General features: G+C 40.4%; 1 protein-coding gene across 21 annotated transcripts in view; it reads right to left on the bottom strand.

The window, feature by feature from the left end:
• The window catches only part of CELF2 (CUGBP Elav-like family member 2), a 567,687-nt gene that overhangs the window by 125,355 nt on the left and 421,643 nt on the right, over positions 1–20,689 (bottom strand). For 20 of the 21 annotated variants that reach the window (XM_030479087.1, XM_030479090.1, XM_030479069.1 and 17 more), the window contains one exon: positions 8,555–8,751. In XM_030479087.1, the coding sequence (XP_030334947.1) occupies positions 8,555–8,732 (178 nt within the window). In that variant the 5' untranslated portion in view covers positions 8,733–8,751. Of the gene's footprint in view, positions 1–8,554; positions 8,752–8,916; positions 9,297–20,689 lie in introns of those variants that run through there. The other variant, XM_030479086.1, reaches the window with a different exon arrangement.

The following is a 20,689-nucleotide window of genomic DNA, read 5'->3' as shown; positions in this document are numbered from 1 at the left end:
CCTGGGGGTTAAATTTCATGTTAAGAACAAGCAAAATCGATGACATATTTATGCTAAAATGTTTTACATGGTCTTTAGCTTTTTGTTGTGACCCATCATTGTAATATTTACGTGACTCTCACATCAACTCAGCAGTGACAGAAAAATTCTCACTGCCTTGAAGTCTCTTCTTCTATCTTTTAATGAGCAAAACTTCTTGCACTGTGGGTTTTAATTTTAGGCTTTAATTTATTTGTGCATGTGCGTGCACATGCGCTTGTGCGTGATATTAGTGGGATGACAGGAGCAGGAGATGAAAGCAATAAAACGCTGTTCTTGCGGTGGAAATGAGAGACTTGGAAGCTGCAGTGCAGCTGAAATACATGCTCATAAGGCTACTCCCCAATTACACTTCATTTTTGACATTGCTCAGTTGTCACAGGTTTTCTTCCTTTGAGCTCCATGCCAAAGCGCACGAAGATTTCAGACTGGTTCTCAAATCCTTTGCAAAACCTCCTCCAATGTTTTGAGCAAAGGATTCAAACATTAGAACTGAATAGAATTAGAAAAGAGAAGGGCTGTGTTTGGGTTTTTTTTTTTTTAAGCCATTGTTGTTTAACAAAAACACACATCATTTTTTTTATGTGGCAAGTAGATAAATATTGTATGCTTATTCATTTAATAGTAAATTGGAAGAGGAAAGAATTTCAGTGCCGCAACAGCATCATAAAAAGATCGAAACTCATTGATGTGAGCTTTAATATGCAACTGAAGAAATTGGATACCATAAATCTCAAACTGACAGTATCTGGCACTATTACAGAGGTATATATTTTAAATGTAGGCACCAATCTTGAAAACACTTAAACATGCATGTGATTTTATGTCTGAGTATTATACCCATTGATTAATTCCTGGGAGCAACTGCGTGCATGACTTGACTTAGATTTTTCTGTGCATTACAATTTTTGCCTTTGAGATTATATATTTGAGAGACCAAGGTTTGGCATATTATTCAGATTCAACAATGCAATTTGATTAGCTGGGTTTTTTTCAATTTTATAGAAAGTTCAGGCTGTTTTAACTGCCTGCCTATGTGTTTTTTCTGATGTAATGATGGCATTATGAAAAACAGATTATCCGTTTGTATTTCCAAAACATTTGGGATTTTTTTTTTTTTGCAAAGTTGTTCTAAAACATTCTATAGGTAAATGCTGGATGGTGTGTTGAAGAAGTCAACATTATATCAAAGAATTGTGTGCCTTTCCTAACTATTGTGCAAAATATTCTTTTCCAGCATTGTCTTGACAAAAACCCACTATTGTTTAAGCTCCTTAATTCTCAGTCATTAGCCTTGAATTGTTTTTAAATATAATTAAAAAAAGACAGACAGACAGACATATTCCTTCCATTTTAGTTTTCTTGTTTTTCCTGAATATGTCTTCACCTGTATTCCTGGAGTTGTTGGATGTACCTGGAAAGCTCTTGGATTTATTTTATGCCTGAACTGGAGCTCTAACACCCCTTTATCTAACTTGCCTCTTCCTCAAGTGTTTATCAGACATTAACATTAGAGATCAATTAGGAAAACCACAATGGGCACATGAAATCCTACTGTCCTACTCTTGCACTGGCTGGTCTGCATATGAGTTTTCTACCAATGTAACTAAAACAATTCATGTAGTTACAGTTTATGCACTTTTTCAGCATAGATGTAATTAGTAATGTGCTTATACAGTCTTAGCGTAATTTTGAAAATTCATATACAGCTGTAAATCATAGTTAAGCTGCTACAAAACTGCAACCAATGAGCCCCAAAGCGGTCTAATGCCTTAGAGATGTGTTATTTGTATTAATTTCTTACAGCAACACCTAGAGTCCTCACTTCTCAACCAAGCCCCCACTGTGATAAATACTATAAAACCACAGAGTGAAAGATGCCTAAAAAAAGCTTAATTCTGCTACAGCTCCGGTTATCTACATGCTGCATATAGGAACTTCAGGAACAAGGCTAGGAAAGCTTCCTCTTTAAACACCAACTGAAAGCCACTCTCTACGCAACCCCCCCAACATCCTCAACTCTTCCTGTTTTGCAATCACAAACCCCCACTTCTGTTATCTTCCACTACTTCTGCACTGCCTGCTGGGCTTGGTTTGCTATAATGCTTTTTTGCTATTAAAGGCGCTGACTTTCTTGCCATGGTCAATGATGGGAATATACAGTGAGACTGATTTACGGGGGCAACAGGTTTGCACTCAAGTCAAGTACGCAATGGGATGTTATCCTCATCTGCTCCCTCCCTTCAAAGCAATACAAAAGTATCAGAGGTCATCAATCTCAGACCCTCTTCATGCCAAAGTCAGCTGTGTCCCCTGCAGCCTTGGCACCTTGTCCTGCTTATAGGGTGAAACTGTACAGGGATGTGAGGAGCAGTCATGTCACACACTGCTCCAGACACATTATTTCAGAATACTAAATGGAAGCAAGCAAGAGAAAAGTTTCTTTTGGAACTTTTCTTACTGAAACTTCTGGAAGATCATTCTCTGCTCTGCAAGTGGAGGAAGAAAGTTTGTCTTAAGAAGCTGGATTTTTTTTCTTTTGGCCTGCTGCTTCTCAATCTTAAGTCTATGCTGTGCAGTCCTTGGGTTTAATATTAATTGAAAGAGCTTACCTATTCCTGCCTTCAGAATGCACTTCAACACACTGCAGGAACTCCAGCTGTATCCCCTTATAACTTTTTCTTTCCAAACCAAGGTACAGTCCTATATTCTTCCTCAGCTTTTCCCTTTTTAGCTTTCTTGTAAGTCAATGCTTGAAGCCCTTTACAAGTTAACCTTCTTAGACCTTTCACTATGGCTTAACCCCTTCTCACTTCATACAAAATCATGCTGCTCTTCTCTGAACCTCTGCCCTTTTCTATAGAATGGTACTAAATATTGGTAACTGTAGTTTAAACATGATCAAAAAAAATCCTTCTTTAAGTGGTACAGTATTTCCTTGAAAGCTCTATTCAATTCTTCCATTTATAGAGCTTCTCATTTTCTGTGCCTTTTTGACCACACGGACACAAAACATCAGGTCAGTCCTTTTAGGATATGTGCACTCTTCAAATCCTCTCCTGCTCTTGAATCTTTGAAAAATACACTCACATTCAACATACGTGTGCACTCAAAACTCAAATTTGCTCACAGTTCGTTTTACCCGGCTGAATCTCTTTGTATTGGATTGTTTTCTCCAGGTTATCAGCTGGCTTCACCCCCATCCAGTCCCTTCTGCATGATCCAAAAAGTTGGATAACAAGTTGGTGGTTCATTCTGTCAAAGTCATTTACATAGAGAGTGAAAAAGTATTGATCTCCAATAACAGTCCCTGTTGCTCTCCAGTCATCATCCCCTCTCTTCCCCTGGCCCGTAACCTTTCCCCATTCTAATCTGCCCTCCATCATCTAACCAGCTCCCTTCTCCATTTGAAAATGGGCCCTTCTCTGCTTCGCCAGTAACCATATGTATTAGTCTCCTGTGTGACACTGTGTGAAATGCCCCTGGGAAATCCAGCTTGATTATATACACAATTTCACACCTGTCCACTTCCAGAAAAACCTCTTGAAAAACTCCAGTAGATCTGTTGAATAAGAATTACTTTTTATAAAAATCAGTTCACATCTGTAATGTATTTTACAATGCCACTTATAACCCATATAAAATTATAGAATAAGGGTCTTTGAGGTTTAAATTCAAACAAACATCCTAAAGAAGCTGAAAGTTAACAACTCAGCTTTATTATTTGTCCTCCCTCTCTGTTGTACTTGCATCTAACAGCAACACGTGGCTTTTGCCAGTGTTTGTTGTGTGAAACTTCATATAGTGCCCAATGTACCTGCTAAAAAAAATACCCAAGGCACTTTTTCATTCAGTGTATGAAAGATTTCACATCTGCAATTGTAACGGAAGATCCCTCAGCCATGATCACTAAAATTTAGTCTAAACCACAAATGTATAATGGCTGTGGTCCCAAGTCCTGCACTTTCGACAGCCTATGTGCTCATGATGCAACTCATTGGATCTCAAAAGCTAAACAATGTTCATGTGGACCTGCGAGAGCATTCAAAACACAGAGTAAGTCAGAATGTGTAGAGAAACACTGACTCCTGGCGCACTGGCTGAAGGGAGCTTTCAAAGAGCATCATCTAAAACAGTTTTGCAAAACCCAATGTATTGAAATTGCTCCAAGGAGCAGGAGGTGCAACTGGCTGAACGGTGATGCAACGGCAGGCAAGGAACGGTTGGTCTTCGCTGCTGCTGAGGACAGTCAGGGTAGGTTGGTGTCACAAGTGGCATGTCACAGCTCTGCTCCCATGGCTCGACTGCCCAAGTTCCCTTTTCTTCTCTTGCCGTGCAGAAAATGGGGCATCATGAGCAGGAGGGGAGGAACCGTACCTCTTGCCTGCACAAGAGGATTTCCAACGGGCTCAACTGTAGCTGCAATGGTACCCAAACAAGCCAGATAACTTCTGCCTCCTTTATGCCCATCCGGTCTCTCCTGTATGCAGCAGATGAATGCCTCATTATGAGATTCCTCTGCTTGCTTCCCGGTAGACCTAAATTACCATGTTAAATAGGATAATAATAAACACTGGCCTTTAACTACAGCACATCCTTGTTCACTCAGCAGCCTCCCTCTAATCTGATAAAGGGTCTGTAACAGGCTACAAGGAAACACGGAGTTAGTTGTTACACGGGTGCCTCTCCCCTGTTTTTTGCACCGTGATTCCTACGGCAGCACAAGCAGGCTCAGGCTCACAAAGATGCTTTAGGGGACCTTGATCCCTACAAGAATTAACAGGTATCAAAACAGGCACAAAGGTACCAAAAGCACATGATGGATCCAGTCCAACACTCTTCTGCTGCATTTCAATAGGCAAAAGTAGCCTTGTGCCATCTGCTTGCTTCAACACTCAGACTCTGAAACAAAAGCAGCCAAGGAAATCTTTCCGGCTTACGAGAACAGTGGGGAAGAAGAGAGATCTTGGTGGCAGTCTATACTGCCTTCACAAAGAGCTGGCTGTATTTGAGGTATTACAGAAGCTCTCTTTAACAACTACTCTGAGAAGAAGTCATCTATCCAACCCGGAATAAATTATATAAAGGGAGCAAGCTGGATTGGGAACAGAGAGGGCGGATCTGCCTAGACTTTGAATCCCCTTAGCCCCCAGAAGCTGAAAGTGCCATTTATTTCAGTGTTAAAGGATTTCCTGCCTTCATTTATTTTTTTCTTTATTTAGTTTACCTAATCCCCTGGATTTCTCTTGTTGCAGAAAGAGGAAAAAGCCTTACAAAACGGGATGAACACAAAGTCAGACCACTTTGCTGAGCTCTTTCACGCATCCAACAAGAACCTGAGAACTGCATACTCTGGAATGCATGAGGAGTTTCCTTCTGACATAGGATATTCCAAGCATCACCCATCGAAATGCAGTTCACTATTAATAAAGTCAAGCTCTGCACTAGCAGCAATATATCTGTGGAAGGAAGATGGCTTTCCTCTAGCTTTCCAAAGGGAGTAAAACTTGGCTTTCTACCTGTCTTCCTCCTCCTCTGTCTGCTTTGCAGAGCTGGCAAGTGACACAGAAAAGGAGGAAAGACATGAACTAGGCCGTCTGTTGTTGGAGGGTATGAAAGGCAGTCTTAATAACAGCAGGAGAGAGAGAAGCAGCCTATGGTTATTTTTGACAGAATTGGGAGAGACTCAGATTGCAGCTTCATAAACAGTTCATCAGAGAAAAATTCCATCCAAATTGGAGAAGCCCCTTTGGCCAAGCTAACAGAAATACACAGCCCTTGTCTGGTAAGAGAGGACTCTTTCAAAAATCAAAATGCCTTTCTTCAAAGAACAAAACCCAACTGACACCCCCTCACATGGTATAGTAACACTAACTTGCATTTTTGTCGTTGCAGTTCATGGCTTGCAGATACCAGCCTGTGAATGTTCTGCACAACACACAGCCACGACCATGCAATGAGATCAAAAATGGACTTTTTCCAATGTGACCCGACCACAAAGTCCTCGTGATGCACTGTTCTGCAGAGCTGGAGGTGATGCAGAGAGCCAATGGGCAGGAAAATGGCTGGAATCACCCCAACATGCCCAAAGAAAATGGGCTCAAAGCAAATGAAAATGGTTGTTTCCAGGGGGTGTTTACACAGAAGGAGAACATGGAACAGAAAGTCAAAACTCATCTTCATTATTAAATGTCAGTTTGATAGCACAAGTGAAGTATTTCTTGTGCATCATGATCACAAGACAATCAGATATTTGTGTGTTTGTTTCTAACGTTCTTAACAACCTCTTGCACGCAATCCTTTGTGCTACTGGATTAAGATGATAAAGATCATGCCTAGTCAAGAGATATCCATAAGAAACTCGAGAGCTTTCTCTATCTAGCGACCCTGCTGGCAGGCTCAGCCAGGAGGAAGGATAGAACCAGCATGGAGATACACTCCTCCAAAGCTGGGAAAAGCTGACCACCAGAGGAGCTTGCTGCTGTGTCAGGGAAATGTACATCTGAAGATTATTCTGTCTTTCTTAAGGATTCATTTAATTTACTTATTAAAATATATAATACCTAAAGTGACATAAAAGCATCATCTCTGCAAGGCTGAATAGAGTCCAAGGAAAAAAAACCCAAAACCCCAAAAAAGCCTCCAAAAAACTCCAACAAGCAACCAACCACCTTTCAAAAGGAATACTGAATATGGGAGCTACAAACCTTCATAATCAGTCTACAACGATTTGCATGACCTGTGCTTAATCCTTATGCCTTCCAGCTGCCTGACAGACAGGTACAGTGTAATGGAAAACACTAGAGAAATGGGAAGCAATGGCTTGCTTCTGTCTAACCACAATATCATTCTCACTTCATTTACTGCTTAGTGGGAAGGCATTTCTGGGGCCCAGGAATCAGATCTTTCTAAATGGACAAGTCTCAAAGTTCAGCATTTTAGTGGTTTCAACTAAGTAGGAGTTTGCTCATCCATAGCAGCCCGGACTGCAGAAAATCCAGTTGCTTGACCTCTTAATGCCATCTTCTTTCCAGCATTACAAGAAAAAAAGACTTGGTGAGGGCTCTGTGCTAACATAGCAGGGGGCTACATACTACAATACATCAACCCTGGGAAGGGAGGGAGCTGGAAGCAGAACTACACTGAAACACTCTTACAAGAAACAGCTTCTGTTCTGAAGGAATGAGCAATCTAGGATGGGGACTTGATTAGCAGCAGGGTATGGTGAGATGCCACTCTCCCTGCCATTGGTGTGACACCAATGCATCAGGTCTTTTAACCAGAATTGAGATATGCAAGCAAACCAAAAGAGAATCATAGAATCAACTAGGTTGGAAAAGACCTTTAATGAACTAATACCACTCAAAGCACAAAAGTGCTTCAATTGGGCAGCAAAAAAAAAAGGTCACTGAGAGGATCATCTGTCCCATACCAGGGCAAGGGGGGGAATGCTGAGCCTTGGCAGTACTTTGCACAAGAGCACAGGAGCACCCAAAGTTGTGCCGTGTGCCTCACGCAGGAGTAATCACTACTCACTAAACTGGAGATCTCATGTGAGTGCTGTTTTGCACTGTTAGTTAGCTGCTAGCCCACAAAATCATTTTATGATATCCTCCATAGTATGTGTGCTGAGAAGTGGCTGGAGTGCAGTAAGAATGAAGAACTATCTAGTAACCTTACAGCCAGACACACATGCATATCTAGTTGTGCCTCCGAGGTGCACTAATAATTTGTAATGCCGGCAACACTTCCACGTACCAAACCTTAAGTGTAAATGAAAGTATAGAGCTATTAGGGTGAAAAACTGCATTCTGTGAAACAAAATATTCACTTTCAGTCTACATATAGGCATATGTTATACTTACATACCTATAACATACAGAATTCTCACATGCCTAAATATGCATAGATATACACTGAAAGAAAACACTACAGTGAAGGACAAATACTTTACACGCGGAAGAAAATACAACCCTTTCTTTTAGAAAAACACCAGTGCCAAAAATGAATCCTTTAGCATGACTGCAGAAAAGAAATCAGATTTTGGGAAAAGGGCAGGGTGACTTTATTTTGTAAGTTTTATTGCCCCTGGAGCAATGACGTCGCAAGAGCCCATTGCTATAACTTCTCCCCTTTTATATCCTTAAAATCATTCCCACCTGGGGTGCAAAGAGAGGAAACGAAAGGAAGTAGAAAATTATATTTTTTCATGAGCTAATCCTGGGAAAGTGACCGCTCAGGTTTCCATGTTTCTCGGCAATAATAATTTAAACAAGGACAGCAATCTTTCGTTATTTTTTGCTCAGTTGGAATGCACGCTTCCGGATAACAGACATTTAAACTGCAATTTAAGAGGAAGACAGTAATTGATAGGTATTCAGGAGTCCTCTCCTCTTAGGACTGCTGCACAGCTCAACACAGTATGCTTCAAAACCGCCCAGATGCAAAGCTCTTTGGAAAGCAAGATCATCAGAAACAAAACAAACTGAAAGCAAAGAGAGCATAACTACTGTACCTTTACTTTGGGGAGGGTTCTGACTTCTGTCTCGGAGAACATTAATCTGGTAGACAGCTCCATAAGGCTCAAAAAGTTCTTTTAACTCTTTTTCCGACCATGAACGGGGAATCTGTCCAACAAACATCTTAATGGCATCTGGGTCTGGTTGGTCTGAATGATCCAAAGCTCCATTCATCTTGTTAGCTGTGCCGTTACTAGAAAGTAGAAAAGGAGATTAAAAAGAGAAGGCAAGTTAGGAGACTATGCAGTTTTCATGTGCACTAGATGCAGAAGATGATGTCAATTGGCACAAAGCAGGAAAAAAAAATCAGTATTTAATTAATAGCATAAGTATTATGAACAAAAAACAATGCGATTACATTTTTCATTGAGTCTGGTTTTCTCTGCAGGCTGCTGCTTAATGTCATTATATAAGAAGAGAGAGGCACAACGCAAACTGGGACTTGTGCATTTTAAAGCAGAGGATAGTTGCAAATAAGTGCAGATTTCTCTCCATGGCTGCTGTAAACAGAACTGCAGTGAATTCTCACTGAAGTGGCTACTGGCAGAAATAAGGCAGTGCGTGTGTGTGTGTGTTTTGTAATAAAGTCACATGAAAGGAGTATGAAACACTTGGCAATCTGTCAGATGACTAATGCAAGATGCCAGCGATGAATTTGCAGATTGTGTGTGGCATCCATGTGTGCATCAAATTAGGATGATATTGCCTAGAATGGAAAACACTCCAGCTATGTGCCTGGTTGCTGCCGATTAGTTGCCTACGCTCTTTGAAAAGGAGAAGCAGTCTGGAGAGCTCCAGTTTAAAGCACATTGTTTACTGCACCTTGCCATAAAGAAAAAAACACAGTTCAAAAAGGCAAAGTTGCCTGTATTTTGTTGCATAAATTAAAATGTTGCTTCAAAAAAGTTCTTCTCCCTGCAAAAGGACATGAGATTGTTGAAAATCTTCACACCCTATAAACTGTCACCCTGACTGATCTCCAGATGTACATTGAAGTTCAAACCAACAATGCGCTTTGGCAGGGGGAAAGAACTCAGTAACACAAAATAACCTGCTCTGTGAGACAAATGACATATTACTGTTTAGGAAGAGTACAACTTATAAACCATATAAACATATAAGAGTTGTACTCTTATGAAAATCATTTTAAATACTGAACAAAAGTAAAAATACCAAAAAAAAACCCTCATGTCGCTATTGATAATTCAGGACAGTAATTTCATCTAATTACTTGGCCAGAGACTCCGTACGTGGTAATTTTTGGATGCTTCAGTTTCAAGAAAGAACACTAATGAGACGTGACTTTTAGAGCATTCCCCCCATCCTTCAACCAGGGAAAGGGGGGAAATGGCCTGTGTTCAGCACTGTCGAGAGTTGATCAATGCAGAATTCAGGCATTTCAGAGCCACCTGCCACTTTCAAAAAACCTTGGCTTTAATTTCAATTTCTCTATTTGATGATAGTTCAGCAGAGAACACCCACAGGAGGACTTGGAAGAGCTCAAAAACTGCACAACTAGATGAAAATCATAGTTTACATGTGAAAAAAAATAATATCTAAGAACGGAAAAAAAAAAGCAACTCTGTGTAATTCCCCTGTCTCACAGCTCTAACCTGTGCAAAGACAAATTAGTTTCCATCTCCTTGAAAGCATAATTCACCTGAGCACATTAATATGCCCATATTAACTTTAGCACTTTCCCTGCTTACAGCAGGAAGCAGAAAGTTATATTAAAGGTGCATTTTTAAACCAACAGGAAGAAGTGTGATCATTGTTTGTGAAGCGTCTTCAACGTGGATCAGCAGACAACAAGACTTATCATACTCATTTTTAGACAAAATTCCTATTGATTCTAGAGTAGTGCCTGAGCAAGAGACTGAAAGATTTGGTCCAGCCTTTTATCTCATGCACAAATACCCTCTCGTCTTACATATGCTCTTCATTTTGAAGATGTTCTACAAGTCATAAATGCATCTGGAGAAACTGTGATTTCTCCAGACCTTACCAACTGCATTATTCATATGTATGTACCACTGAAGTCAAACCAAACCTACCAACCAAAGAACCACCCCCCAAAAATCTCCAAGAAACAGAAATACCCTGACTGACCCACTTGAATGATACTCCATGGGAACAACTTTCAAGACTTTCATGGAGCTGTAGGCATCTACCTAACACACCACTCCAGTATTTCTTTCCAATTCCTATTCCTTTATGTAAAACCCAATCTGTTAAACAACCTTCCCACTAGTGAAGTTGAAAAATCCCTGACCCGTAGCTGAAAGTACCAAAGGAAAATGCTTACACATTGTTTTAAACCTGAAAAGACATAAAAAGGTAGAAGCTTATCTGTGCAGCCCGCAGCTTTGGCCTGGACTCACTCAACTATTTTCTGTCAGAAATGGCTTCACTGTTCACTTCATTTATTCTCTATGCTGTTTACATTTTAAAAATGAATTGAGTTCATTTTTTAAATTATGCCCTTCATCTATTCTCTCTGTTGGATCCCTTCTTTAAGAAATCCACACACAATTGCTGCTTTAGCCCAAAATTACAGCAAAGGTCATATTTAATAAAGAATAACAAGTTTATTCCTTTGCTTTTTCCTTTGCCCAAATTACCTCTACCACCAAGAGGACCGCAATTTTCATTGCTAACAAGCCAATTTTTAGGAAACCACAAAATCAAACACTTCTACCTGTTTTCTCATGTTAATGACCCCATTAGCATCAAGTTCCTGCTTTGAGCTAAAGGTTTAGGCACAGGCCAAGATTTCTTCTAATTCCACAAAATGCTTAAGCCCTTTCTTTACTTTGGTAGAATTGAAGTCCAATTATATTCATCATATTCCTTAAATGCTTTATTGGATAAATATGGTTAAAGGCTCTGACTCCCGGTGTAGACTACCTTACGCTGTGATGCAAAGCTCTAGGGGACAGGTTTTGTCACTCACCACCTGAATTATCTTGGGTAAGTCATTAAAACTTCAGTGGATTGAATTCCACCAGCTCTGCCAAGCCGCTAACTCCAGCAGATGTAGGAAAAAAACCAAGTATAACTTAGACTTTATAATCCTTTTCTACCATAAGGTAGGGGTTTCACTGAGCAGCCAAGTTTTGGGGGGGTTGATACGCAAGTTCAGTCTCGGATGGGACACTCATTTCTACAAGTACAGCTGGACTGCTTTCTAAGTTTCATCTCCTTTGACTTCAGTGCAAACTAAAGCTCTGAAGCACCTCAGGAGGGATCTCACTAACTGTTGGGGTGCTGAGGAGCACGTAAGTGCTGTTGCAGCAGTGGCACTTGCAGTAGCATCCTCACCCAGCTTTCGCAGTAGCCATAGGACTGCAGCCAAATGCAGACAAACTGAACAAGCAATTAAAAGAACAGAAAGATAACGATGGAAAAAATCCCCACAATTTTATAGATTCTACAAATCTGATCCCTGCAGTGTACTTGAAGGTTCCACTGAGGAACACAACTATACAGCACACCCGCCTGATGGTTCAGTTGTCACGAAGCTTGTTGAGTCAATACAAAATCCAGCCAAATGTACTTGATCCCTTGCAAATAGTCTCCGCTAAAGATGAATTCCCTTGTCCTTTCCCAACCTTCATCTTCACCCAATGGACATTACTGCTCTGCACTATGTATGACCTGCGAGTCACCAACAGCTGCACGGGTTTTCATTACTTCTCTTTGCCAACACAACAGGTCTCAGAGGAGAGCTTCCCCTCCTGCTGTACCCAAGTAATAACAAGGCAAAAGAGAAACCACCCGCTGAACTTTCCAAGAGGAAGGAAAGCATTGCTTGCAAATGCATAGGCCTGTTTCTCGAAAGTATGAGCGTACAGAGATAGCTGTGTCTATGGGACACTAATGAGAATGGGATCCCTTGACAATTACTGTCAGTACCCAAATGATGACATACATTAAAAAAAAAAGAAAAAAAACAACATTATGTGGCTTGCTGCCTTTACACTGCAGCAACCCTTTCCTCCATGGCCAATTTAGCCCATTGGACTCAGGGGTGACCCAGCACATCATCTTCACTGACAAGGTGTCATCCATATCGTAGAGAGCAGCCTGAGGGCAGAGATTAAGCCACTGAGTTGCTGGCTGCTTGTGGTTGCTGCCAGAGCATCCTCTCTCTCAATTTGTGCCAATTTTCCTTCTAATAACCTAACTACCATTCCATCATTTCAACAAGTTGACAGGGCCACTCTTTGAAGAGCTAGAGATTGTTTTAATATCACTGCTGCTTAAGCAGGAGCACTGGAAAAACCTAGTAGACTCCTTCTCTGTCTCCCCCATTCACATCTGTAATTACAGCAAGACTGCTAAAAGCGAACTTATTGCTTAGGAGAGAGAGGCAGACTTCAGAAAAAAAACCTCTGGATCAAAAGGAACTCTCTCAAACTCATCACTGTTAAGAGCTTTGGCATTAGTCCATGTTCATTTCCATTAATGAACTAGGTGTCAGTCCAGGTGCTGAGAAACAGTTGTTAACAGAGACCAAATGGTTTACATGAGACCCGTTTTCCAAGTCTGTTTCTAACCCTGCCCAGAACCCTTCTCACTGTTCCATTTCGGTTAATTCATGTCTCAACTCTCACCCTATTTTACCATTTTGCTGGGGATTTGCCTTTTTCACGTTTTATGGTATAAGACATCTGTAGGAGAACACTGAACTCCCTCCAAGAGCCAATGTAACAACCAGAACATGATAATGAACGGGTTCTGAGTACAAAGACTACTAAATCCAACCCAGCGCAGAGGCATTTCCATGCATCAGAGTTTTACAGTAATAAATATTCACATCTGAGCTGCGGAGCCACCACCAGGATATCACACACAAGCTGACAAAAGGGACAACACCCATTTGAAGGACTCCAACTGCTGTCAAGAGAGACAAGCAAGCATCACCTTACCGTACTTGAAAGATCATAATTGCTGGTTTACGAGCAAATTTTATCTTGAAGGACCCAAAAGGGCTTTATAAACTCATTGTTTAGAGAGGAATGACTTCATCGTAAGGTGACAGACGGCAGCTGTTTAATGACATGGAGCATTATCGCACAACAATTTCAGCCAGGAAGGGTAGAACAATACCGTACCCAATTGAAAACTGCAGGGGGCTGTGATTTATAGACACAGACTGTAATTACCTAAATTGGATTTTGGCCAGCAAAATAAGGGCCAGAACCTCTGAAAAACAACAAAAAAAAGTAGTTCCATATTTTTAAGCCATAAATGACCAGGCCTCTGTGTTTTGGGAACAACAAAAAAAAGTCATCTCCAGAAGCTTTCTGGCCCATCAGCATTTTCACAGCACGGTTGCTCGAAAGCAGCTCAAAGGAAAGATGATTCTTCAAAAATCATTAGCTGTGCCTGCTGTACTTCTTGTACAGTTTTTGGCAGAACTATTAAATGCTAATAATGCTAATAATTACTATTAAGTAACACATCTGTAACAGCAGTTGCTAAATGAACCTGACATCGTGCCCAATGAACAAAGAAGCATGTAGCAGGATGCTTGGTCCTATGGTGCAGTAATGCCTGCAAAACAATTCCCTGCACTCATCGGTGGGGCTGAAAACTGAGCAGCTATAGGTCATCCAAAGTTGCCTTCCTGCTACACTTGAAGGCCAACTGCAATTGCAGGAGGGACACTGAAACTATGAGCTCACAAAACATTCTCCCTTACTCCATCTTACAGACCCACAAAGCCTTTAACAAAGAGCTGAGCAATTCTTCATCCATCCAGCAGAGAGCAACAGCACTTGCACTCACACACGAACATCAACTACGCGAACAATTCTGATGGCTTTTAATACCTGATATCCAGTGCTCAGATTTTATTCTTCTCAGTAGATAAAGATACCTAAACCCTCATGTAAGCACTGAATGGTAAACACAGCATTTTTTTCTTGTGTTGTCTCCTTGTTGGCAGAAATTATCAGTAAAAGCATAATGTTCCTTAAGATAATGGAGTCTTTTTTACTGCCCTGATAATCTAAAATTCACAGTAATTTTTCTGGTGAAATCAGTGATTAGCTGTAGCTCAGCTTTCCTAACTGTCTCGTATATTAGATCATACAAACTGTGGTAAACCATTGTTAGTATAGGGGATACCTGTTTTCTGATTAATTCTGAATTTAGCACATGTGATCACTTTAATGCTTTAAATGCAAATTTTAGGTAAGGTAAGGAAGCATCATACTGTCACAATGCAAAAAAAAAAAAAAGATTTGAAAATCTGGGGGAAAAAAACACTTTTTCTACCTTGAAAAATGTTCTGATGGGGAATAAATTTGTGCTGGGAGAAGAAGCAGCAGAGGGAAGTTGCCATTCAAGCTGGTAGGTCAGACTGAGTGATACTAAGGGCAATATGAATTGGGAAAAGTACTGAACAAAATACATACTAGAGAAACATCAGAAGAGAGCTGAGCACACCTGAGATAAAACACAGTTTTTAGAGGTATGGATGCAGATTCCTCATTAGTATCACAGGAAGAAATCAAGGATACAAAAGGAATTCTTAATAAGAGCTATGTTAAAATGCAATTACCTTTTCAGCTCATGGTGCACATTGGAGCACATTCACTCTTTTGTGCCAAGGCTTCCTAACTGCCTAAAATTAGCCCTCAGTTTTGCTCACCGAAGCAAATGAAAGAGGGTCTGTCCCTACCGGCCTGCAACCTCCCCATGATCATTGCTAAACATTCACCTCCAGAGGTTGGTGGCTCTTCAGGTGCTCAGTCTCTGTGTTGCTGCACCACCTCCATTACAAACCAGTTTGATTTAAGGCGGGGGTTTCAACCTCAATCCTGGATACCCCTTATACACATGTTTAAAACTACCGAATGATGTTATTTTAATGTCCTGCTTTTGGTAATGCTCCCTAGAATGGTGGAGTGAAGCAATATTAACTATGCAAAAGCTTTGTACATCTTTCCTTCAATAGAACCCTACATTCAAACACACCTTCTTAGAAATCAGATGTCCAATGTGTCTCAGACTGTCTCAACCCTTACTGCTGGTGTATGGACCTATTTTTTATCAAGCAAATTATTTTATAACATGCAGTAGTACTTAATGATGTGTATCTGCTGTATACAGACATGAGTGGAATAACTCACACTAGTTAAAATATATGTAAACAAGAGGATGAATGAGTGCAGAAGTGAAGGCAAACAGGGAAAGGAATAGTTGGGGGTTTTTTAAGTGCTCTATTTTGGAAATCAAGATATCATTGCTACTTCATCCAGTAGTGGAAGCAAACAAGTAAACACCCCCATCTGTACAGGTCTGAACTGGGTAGCATCATCTTGTTTATGCTGATAAAACTTATAATGGTCTATTTTCAGTATTTTTAAGGATTTGCCCACACTGGCCTATAGATTTTATTAAACTGAAACTAGCAGAACCTCAACAACCAGTGACAGACCCTTGCCCTTTAATAGCTGAGGAAAGCCAAGCCCACCCTATGCCAACCCTCACTGCCTTGAGTTTGTTTCCGCTCTTGTTCAAGTATGGATGAGAATCACAAATTTCTAGGGATACATGATAAGAATGACTAAAATAAGTTCTTGGAGATCTAAACTAAGCTGCTGTGTATTAAGCCCCAGCCTTGTTCTTCCAGGCTCTCTTGTAGGCTTTGGGAAATAATGAGTTCAAGGCTAGATAAGGTCTGACAAGCAATAATGTTCTGCAACATAAAGCTCAGCTTAGGCAGTGACCCAGTGAGTAATTTTTGCTTTCTGGGCAAAATTTGTTCTGGACATTAAACCCTCAAACAACATTGGGTCTGTCTTCATCAGGTGTACAGTAGGTGCATTTCTAATTCTGCACAGCACGAGAAAAGTACCACAAGAGTTAAGACACATCTGATGAATACCTAAGTCATCAATTTTAAATACCTGTTTTTTTGTTGGCCAATTCCCATATGGACATCTGCACATCTGGTGCTGACCTGCAGAGCTTAGCATTAATAAAAGCTTCCAATTTATATGTTTTCTGTCTCTAAACTAATCTCTATTACGTCAGATAGAGAACCCTGGCAGGTCACCACAGCTATGATGCTTGCCAGCAACGACTGCATCTAACTGTCCCACTCTTGTTGTGCTCTTCACTAACTTTTCCCTTTGGGGCAGATGCTTGCATAAATATCTATACTATGTCTAAAAGGGACTCAAATTGCCAAGAGGTTTTCTATGAATTACTATAAGCTGGACAGTAAGATGCGAGAGTGCTCATGCACTTGCACAATTATGTTATAGTTTTGGAGCACAAATTGATATAATTTTTCACATGAAGTTCAGTCTGAAGTAGCTGACTGCTCAGTATTAATGGTGTGGATTATTAATGCCTTGCTTTACTGATTACACATATTTGCAATAAAGCGTACTTCTTTCTGTGTGGCAGGAAACATTTATCAGTATTACTTAAAAAAAAAAAAAAAAGAGAAGTATTTGATTACACCCAAATGCTTATGTATTTGTGACATGTCATCAACCGAATTAGAACAGTACCAGGCTTTTAAAATTCAGGACATGTAGGACCATCTGTTTTCTTGTCAACAACTTCAGTCTCTCTCTGCATATTCCAAACACCTACCGCTCTACTTTTACAAAGTTGTTACTCAATTTCCTTCTTCCTTTGCCCCCAAAAACCTTCAAAATCAGTAATGAAGGCTTCAATTTTTATTTACTTGATAATTAATAATGTGACTATTTCAGCAAGTTTTCTGTCCAGGCTCGCAGTTACCTGCAAGTTCTTACGAGGTTTGCAAGAACTTACCTAGTTTATGGCAAACTGTGTCCTGGAATCAGGGCTGAGAGGATGGAGGGCATGGGAAAGGTGTCCTCCAAACATTTGTTTTGAAACACAGCCATGTGCTAAAGTCAACCCATTATTGCAAGTAGTAATTTACAGTCCGAAGTATGCCAAACCAGCACCCACATGTGTACACACAAGCTCAGACCCGCTCCCAGCTGAGCTCCACCAAGTGCAGGGAGCTGTTTTCATGGGGCCCAAAAGCATATGTCCAAAAAGAGAGAGGACAGCAGCTTTTGTCTGGCATGGCTGCTTTACCTAAATAGCTTCCTTAAAAAGGGAATGGAAGATCACAGCACTGCTCGTCTTAAGGGCACAGCCAATTTTGGTTAGCTGCACTTATTTATGTGAGATCTCAAATAGACAATTAAAGCAAGCTGTGACATTCAATTTCCTTACTTAAAACAAAATATCCTATCAAGCTCATCCATGCTTCCCCCTTTTACAAATATAAGAAAAGATTATTGTCCAAAGTGTCACGCAATTGTAATTTTAACAAGTTGAGCATCATTACCGCAAAATCCCCCTCAGCTAATTTTTTTTTTAAACCATTTCTTCATTTTTTTGATGCCACATCTGGCATATAGAATACAGATGATCATTTGTTTATATATCTGTCTAAATGCCTTTTCCAAACACAGCCAGATGGAGCCTTTCAAAATCAAATTAATTTCAGATTAATTCACTCTGGACCCACTCCAGTTTCATGACTCTATGCTTTGAGGAACCATCTAAATTGATTTAAAGTCACGAACTTAGAGAGCTCAAGTCCTTAGGTATAGAAAAAAAAGAGATTGTTCTTGAATACTGAAAGAGTCAGCAAATCAAAAGCGTTCATGATTGTAAGTTTTGGCTGCTTCAAAAATACCCCAACCCAGACCAACCTAAGAATGCATCCACCTATATAATGCCACAATCTTACGTAAAAAGCTTCCTAATTCATCCCAGAAAAATCACTCCAGAATTTACATCTTCAATGCCTCCCTTGCTGAGTCCAATAAAATTTATTGCTCTAATTAAAAAGCAAAATAAAAAAAGTGTTGTTCTAAACCTTGCAATAAGCAGCAGTCATAGAAAGACAGGAGACAGGTAATAAAAATCTCCCCTGCAAGGGATTTATCTAAGGAACTATAAACAAATGTAGCCTGCAAACACTGTGGGCTTGCATACTGTCAATCCTCTATGGATGCCTTTATTATCTCACTTGTTTCAATTGCAATTTGGGTTTCCATGGAGATGTAACAGTCAACTCTGGAAAATTATAAGATAAATGTCAGGCAGTGATAACGGTGCTAATGAAGCTTCATTGACAAGCAGAACTATGCTTCAAATAATAGGCATATTTCTATTAGCATATGTATAACCTGTCCAGAAAAAAGAAAAAGAAAAATCCCAACAACAGAGAAAGACAATATTAAAAAATTAAAATGAAATTGTGTATATAGAAGATATGAGACACACCACGAAATGCTGCATCTATGTGAAACAATGAATTCCCAACAAACAGGGGAGATGTGGGTACGGAATTTAATTGCCTGATTCCTCTTGAAATTTTGGCACTCAGCTATCACGCTGAAAAAGCACTTTGCTGACACGCACAGACACACTTTTGCATGGTGTGACTCTTGTTCCCTTACAACGCGAGGCTGGATGGATCTGCTTCACAAGGCACTTGAAAGCATGCTATTTTATAATGCGCAAATACAGCTGCAGTGAGCTGTTAGAAAGATGCAGACCTCAGTGGAAACACTAACAGCGTGTACATAAACACAGCGCACACTACGAGAGCTCGTGCGGGTTCAGATCAGGGTGGCTGGTCCACCGCCTTGTGGTACATGATGGGTTTAATGTTAATACTGCTGGGGCAACAACCATGAGCACTTCAGCCTACGGCATGGTGTGGTCTTCACCTGCTCCTGCACTAACCAAGCCTGTGGAAAGCATGGAGAGGCTGCCAGTCATCTATGAAGGACTGTAGCCAACTTCTTACTTCCCGCACATGGGAAGGTTTCAGTGAACTGGAGGTCAAAGAGGCGACAAAGCAGCATACAAGAAAATGCAGACGATCATGCTTGATTTCAATGAATCAAGTATTTCATTTGGGCAGAATGGACTTCCACCTGTAGCCAGGGGAAGGGGAAGGAGTTTAGCTGTTCTAGTACTTGAGGTTTCATTTTGGCAATCTATCAGAAGCCAGGAGTAGGGCAGGAGTGGAGCAATCCCACTCCAGAGGACTACAGGGTGATTTTTGCAGGTGGATAATATATGTTAAGATATTCAGTGCCTATTCATTAGGTGGTATTGCCTCTGGCTGGAGAACCAAGAGGTGTTAGAGGTTGTTCCCATCTCTTCTCACCTAACTATTTGGTCTTGGGAATCGTAGTCCCTTGCCTGCCTGTGTAACTCTTTCAGCTAGAGTCAATCCTCTTCAACAGTGTCTTGGAAAATGGGGTTCTGGTATTAGCTGAGTGTTAGAGAGGCTACAGATAAAGTAATGAAACTGAAAAGTGGGATCAGGATTGGCTTAGTGGCAGAAGAGGGTGAAATCCTAAACAGAAAACAAAGAATAAAATCTTTATGCCTCCCAAGGCTTGAGGGTAAAGTATGTGGCCAGGCAAAACTTTGGGAATCCCAGTTTTTTCTTTTTTTACCCCAGTTCCCAGGGAAAATTAATAAAAAAATGCAAAAAAAAAAGTTTCCATTTTCCAAACCTTTTCTAACTACTCCTCAATATAACATACTAGAAGAATCTAAGTACCTCATTAGATTGCTACTAAAAGGCTAATAGTTAGAAAGTTATTTTCCCCAGTGACTTTCAACACACTTACGCCTCACTCCCCAGTGCTCCTGCTTTTTGGTAGGTAACCTCCAAAACCTAAGATTACTCGTGGTTGATTCTATGTTACAGCACAAGTACTTCTACCAGCTTCATGGAAGACAATAACAGGTTAAGCTAAGCCTGGCTTCAACTTCAACTAGGCAATTCTTACATGCTACTGCTAGCGTCAAATGGTGGTAGAACCAGGTCCCACCAGATGTACCACTATCAACACATGCAACCACCACAACACATAGATTACAGAAGAGAAACTGGCTGTGAAGCCAGAATACTAAGCAATTTTTAATGAAAAAACCATGATGCATGCTACATGGAAAGCATTGCTCTGTACAGACGGTAGAACGGGCCACACTGTCTCAATTTCACACTTCTTGAAACCTCTAAATCCCATTGCAATGTATGTTCTAAGCTCTTTAAAGTAAGATCAATTTTCCTTTGTATTCTGGGTTACCAA

This window comes from Strigops habroptila, chromosome 3, assembly GCF_004027225.2.
Source record: "Strigops habroptila isolate Jane chromosome 3, bStrHab1.2.pri, whole genome shotgun sequence".
In the NCBI taxonomy this organism is placed as follows: domain Eukaryota; kingdom Metazoa; phylum Chordata; class Aves; order Psittaciformes; family Psittacidae; genus Strigops; species Strigops habroptila.
Note: the sequence above shows the minus strand (reverse complement) of the source record. Positions and strands in the feature narration are given on the sequence as shown.